General features: G+C 40.3%; 1 protein-coding gene across 1 annotated transcript; it reads left to right on the top strand.

Moving 5' to 3' along the window:
• Positions 1–3,758: 3,758 nt before the first annotated feature.
• LOC104546733 (toll-like receptor 7) lies at positions 3,759–5,230 on the top strand (the record flags this gene model as incomplete). Its single annotated transcript, XM_010192199.1, has 2 exons — positions 3,759–3,818; positions 4,474–5,230. Coding segments are annotated over exons 1-2 (817 nt in total), but the record flags the coding sequence as incomplete, so codon positions are not given.
• Positions 5,231–5,461: the final 231 nt, after the last annotated feature.

Here is a 5,461-nt window from a genome sequence, read left to right as displayed (position 1 = left end):
TAAAAGAGGAAAAAAAAAGAGTAGTCAGGTTTTTTTATGGGGGTGTGGAGAAGTAAACGATGTACTGTTGTTTTAATTTTAAACACAAATGTTTGAGGAAGTGGGTTGTAGCAGTTGTTTCACATTTAATTATTTCTCAACTTGCAGTCCAGCTGAAGTGTAGTGATAGCGTAGTGATTGCTGCTGTTTTCTTGAGAAAGTTATGTCATGTTATACTCTCCTCCACACCTGAGGTGAACCAGTGGGGGCCTCTTTTATGCTGTTTTCTTCTGCTCTGATTTACAGTCCCCTACACGCCCAAATCGGACAGACCTGGAAGCACACAGAAAATGGTAGGTTAAACTTTCATTTTAAATTTGCTCTTGGACCTCTTTGCCTGAAACTGTTGTGGAAGACTTTCAAGAACACAACCGCCTTTTCTCCTTTCTAAATATTCCAATTTACTGTTGTGGTTAGGAGCTGCAATACATACTGACAGGAAAGTAAAGCATTTAATTGCACTACTACCGACTGGCTAGCATGTATTTGTACTACTGTGCTACAGAACGAGTATAATTGTGTCTTTTCTAATTGTTATGATTTCTGCAGTGTTCTTTTTTCTCTAGCTTTTCCCCCTTTCACATTTTAAAATACATAAGGAACACCTACAGAAAATTTCCCTCAGAAGCACCCAACTGTGTTGTTGCTGAATATTTGAAGAATACCCTAAATTGTCATGAGTTTGTGCTGCGCTAGCTAATGTCAGCAGATTAGTGTCTTTTGAACTTCTTATAAAGCCAAGCCGAGCTTACGTCTAGCTGTACTTTTAAAGTAGTTTCTCATTGCAAAGACATTGCACAAGTTAGCATTTCTTGTTTCTCCTAATTAAAACAATCTTTTTTATTTGTTCTGGTACTAAAACAGACACAAGGTGTTATACATACAAAGAGTTAAACACAACATCAGAATGTAACAGTTTGAAGTTAAAGGATCAGACAATGTCTTAAAAGGATATTGGGAAACACAAGGCTGTACAAAGACATGAAGCACAAAGATGGTAGGAGCTAGGCTGCCTCTGCATCTATATTTAGGTTCCTAAAAATACTGTAATCTGTAAGAGTTCAAAATCTGAGCATTGTGAACATCTCAAAAGGCATTTTTTGACTTCTTAAGAAACCTACAAGCTTACTCAAGATGATTTTTAAGGCCTAGATTCGTTGCACCTAGTTTGAGGCACCTAAAACTGTAGTGTTCCTCACTGTTCATTGTGCAGTCAGACAGACCTCCCTCTATGTTCAAACCTGAGCAGTGCCTGAGTGTCTGAGCAGTGCACCTGCGGGGCTTCTCTGTTCTGTCCTGTCTCTCTTTAAAATGTCAGTGTAGCTGATGTTGTTGGCAATGAATTGAGGAACTTGCATAAATGCCTAAAATTATGTGCCTGAGTGCAGTGGCCAAGTACTAGTTCAAGTAGACGGGTTGTGGCAATCTAGACTGTAATCTGCCCTTGCCCAGGTCCTACTCTAGCACTTGTACAGAGGGTTTTAGTTTGGATTATCAAATCTTTAAAGGTTGCTTCTGATTAACTTTTCCTCAAGAGCAGCAAATCTGCAGTTTGACCTTTAGTTAAAAGCAAAGGTTTTCCTTCCTTCTTTTAAGGGAAGAAAGGCTGCTGGAGTTTGATCTGTGGCAGTGGTCAGTATTTCCCTTGGTGGCTGCAGATACAGTGTCTGTGGCTGACAATGGGTGGCACGGCACAGTCTGCTGTAGTGTGCATCAACAGATAAAGGTAAATGTCATCCATGTGATGGAGCAACTTGTCGCGCAGTGCAGAGAGTCTCTGCATTTTCCCTGCCACCTCACTGGATGCTCCATAGGCACCTGCCTTGAGTAACAACCTTGGCCCCTGGGGTGCATTGGTTTGGTATCTTCAAAGAGATGGGTGTAGGCAGGAGCTTGGGCACTAAGGGCCATTCATTTAGGATAGGTACTCTTTGATTTTTATTTACATAATAAATCTTTTACAGGCATGATATAATTTGTCCCTTGGAAAAAATGGAAGTCAAAACATTTTCAAGAACATATCCAGACTTTTTTTCAGCAAAGTCCTTTTCCATTCAAAGAAAGACCTTCAGTTTTCCATGAAGTTCACAACAATAGTAGAGCTCCTCCTTCTCCCTCCAAAATCCCTACCCATATTGGTGGTGGAAAAATAGTTTTTTAAAAAAACCCTAGGATGGTGGGAGGAAATGAATCCATTTTATCTTCTCCATATTGGCTCCTCGCTTACCCTGATTATTCTTATTCATCATTTTCCTCCAATCGCTTACCCATATCAAGAAATAAGAAAAGATAATAATCCTCTAATGTTGACTGGTTAGACTATACTGAAGACACTGGTGAATTCTCTTACTCAGTGGCCTCCATTTGAATGAGTTTTCAAAGTGAATTGCTATAAACCTAGTTAAGGTTATGTTGATCCTTAACAAATGACTGTACAAGAGCTGAAAATAATTAAATGTGAATTCACAGCCATGGTCTGGTCAGTCCAGATTAGCTTTCCCTAAGTAACTCTATGAATGATAGCCATAGCTACCAGCCAGGATATCTAGCTACACTGACTTTTTTTCTGGGGATCTGCTGAAAACAAGAAAGCATCATAGTACTTCCTGACAATGGGAAAGGAAATTGTGGTAGAGGAAGGGCTATGATGTGTTACAATACGAGGTTACTGATACGGATATCACGTGACAATACACTGAATTCAAGGTCTGCAGTGTGTTTTTACATTTTTCCTTCTGTAGTTCAGTTTTATATGCAAAACCAGACTGAATTAATACCCAGAGTAACTCTGGCTGTTGAATCTAGGTAGCAGAAGTGCAGTGCTGTGTGAGGCTTGATCTAATTTCCCTCACATGTACTGGCCTGCTAGTCATTAGAGCACTCTTCCAGATACACAGATGCATAGGTAGATTTAGCATAGTTATTTAAGGTAATGCAAAAACACAAAGTTATGCAGGGGAAACAGTGGTCTAAGTAAACACTTTTATGCCAAATTGACCCACTGAGTGGATGAGGAGTGGGTGTCATTTACCTGGACTTCAGTAAAACTGTGACACTGTATCCCACAACATTGTTCTGGAGAAACTGGCTGGTCATGGTTTGAATGGTTGTGCTCTTTGCTCGGTAAAATAATGGCTGGATGGCTGTATTGGGTTTTTCTGTGAGGGGGTTGGGTTTGTTGCCTGGTAGCGGGGGAGGGCTGTGGAGACAGCCATGTAAGAAGCTACTAAAAAGCTCTCCCAGCTCCAATGTCGGACCCACCTCTGACCAGGGCCGAGCCAATCAGTGCAACTGCAAATTCATGTATTTAAGGGGTGTGTAGCATATGGCCTGCTCTCTCTCTTCACCAGCCCTGACCAGAGCAGCCCTGCCCCAACTTAAGCTCAAGACTTGCTGCATCTCCAGTCTAAAAGAGAGAGCCAGGAACTTTTTAGAACCATCAGAAGAGACCTGCAGCAGAGACAGAAGAGGGACCTGAGGAGAACAACTGTGCAGACACCAAGTTTTGTGAGAAGCGGCTAAAGGAACTGGGGTTGTTTAGGCTGAAGTAAAGGATGCTGAGGAGGACCTTATCACCCTGTACAACTACCTGAAAGGAGGTTGTAGTGAGGTAGATTTCAATGTATTTTCACATGTAGCAAGCAATAGAATGAGAGGAAATAGCCTGAAGTTGCACCAAGGGAAGTTTAGATTGGATATTAGGAAAAGTTATTCGCAAAATGGTTAACATGCACTGGAACGGGCTGCCCAGGGAAGTGATAGAGTCAGCATTCCTGGAGGTATTTAAAATATATTTACATGTGGCAGTTAGGAACACGGTTTAGAAGTGGACTTGATAGTATTAGGTTGAAGATTTGACTTGATGATCTTAAGGGCCCTTTCAAACCTAAATGATTCTATGATTCTGTAAGAAGATTCTAAGAATCATTATGATAATGTTAAATTTTCACTAGACACCTGTCAGTCAGGTTGGTTTTGATAATTTACATTAGCTGTTAAGTGACTATAGATTTTCTCTGTCTTTCATATGGTTCTAAAACTTTGCTCATTTGCACTATGATACAATTGCTGTCTTCTAAGTATTTTAAACCATTTGTTTCCCTTTAAAAAAAAATCAGAGATGTAGCCTTTAATCACCTGCTGTGTCATTTTTTCAGTAGATTTTTTCCTATGATTCATTATTTAAAGAGTTATATATATCTTTAAAATACAACACATAGTGATAAGAAGGTAAACAAAGCATTTGAGGAAATAACAACACACGTCTTCCCTATACAAGCAGTTCTACCTACACATCCACTTCTAGCCAGTGTGAGAAACAAGACCCCTGGTTAGCTGTGTATTTGGTCAGACTCACCTATGTGCTTGATGTGATGTCCTATGACATCGTCTCATTGCATCAAACTAATACTTTCCTATTTCCTTAAGTTTTAGGTACCTCGTGCAAAGATGCCACATGCATTGCCATTTGTCTTCCTCTTTCTATTTCCGATGCTGCTTTCAGGGGCTTGGTTTCCCAAAAGTTTACCCTGTGACGTTAAAGCATCCGAAGATACTGTGACAGTGGACTGTGTTGATCGGCGTCTCACAGAAGTCCCCAGAGGGATCCCTGCAAATGCTACCAACCTTACGCTGAGTATTAACCATATTCCCCACATCCATCCAAAAACGTTTGCTCACCTTGAAAACCTTGTAGAGATTGACTTCAGATGCAATTGTGTGCCTGTCAGAATGGGGCCCAAAGACTGTGTGTGTACAATGAGACCAAAGATTGAGTATGGCAGTTTTGCTGCCCTGAAAAGATTAAAATCACTGTATTTGGATGCAAACCAGTTGATGGAAATACCCCGGGGTCTTCCCACTACTTTAAGTCTGCTAAGCCTGGAAGCAAACAGTATCTCTTTTATCCAAAAAGCCAATTTTTCAGAGCTAGGAAACATAGAAATCTTGTACCTGGGTCAGAACTGTTACTACCGTAACCCATGCAATATTTCATTTGAAATTGAAGAAACAGCCTTTCTGGAGCTGAAAAGGTTAACAATACTTTCCCTGAAGTCTAACAACTTAACTCATATTCCACCCAATTTGTCATCCACCTTAAAGGAATTGTACATTTACAATAACATGATTCAAGTGATTCAAGAACAGGATTTAAGTGCCCTTTCCAACCTGGAAATTCTTGATCTAAGTGGTAACTGCCCCCGTTGCTATAATGCCCCATATCCTTGTATTCCCTGCCCCCATGGAACAATTGAGATACATTCAAATGCTTTTGATTCCTTGATAAATTTAAGAATTTTGCGACTGCACAGTAATTCTCTTCAAAGCATACCCAGCAGATGGTTTAAAAACATCAGGAATCTCAAAGAGCTTGACCTCTCCCAAAATTTCCTCATAAAGGAGATTAGTGATGCTCGGTTTT

Source organism: Mesitornis unicolor, unplaced genomic scaffold (genome assembly GCF_000695765.1).
Source record: "Mesitornis unicolor isolate BGI_N332 unplaced genomic scaffold, ASM69576v1 scaffold699, whole genome shotgun sequence".
Taxonomy (NCBI): domain Eukaryota; kingdom Metazoa; phylum Chordata; class Aves; order Mesitornithiformes; family Mesitornithidae; genus Mesitornis; species Mesitornis unicolor.
The sequence above is the reverse complement of the archived record's forward strand: the minus strand, read 5'-3'. Positions and strand labels throughout refer to the sequence as shown.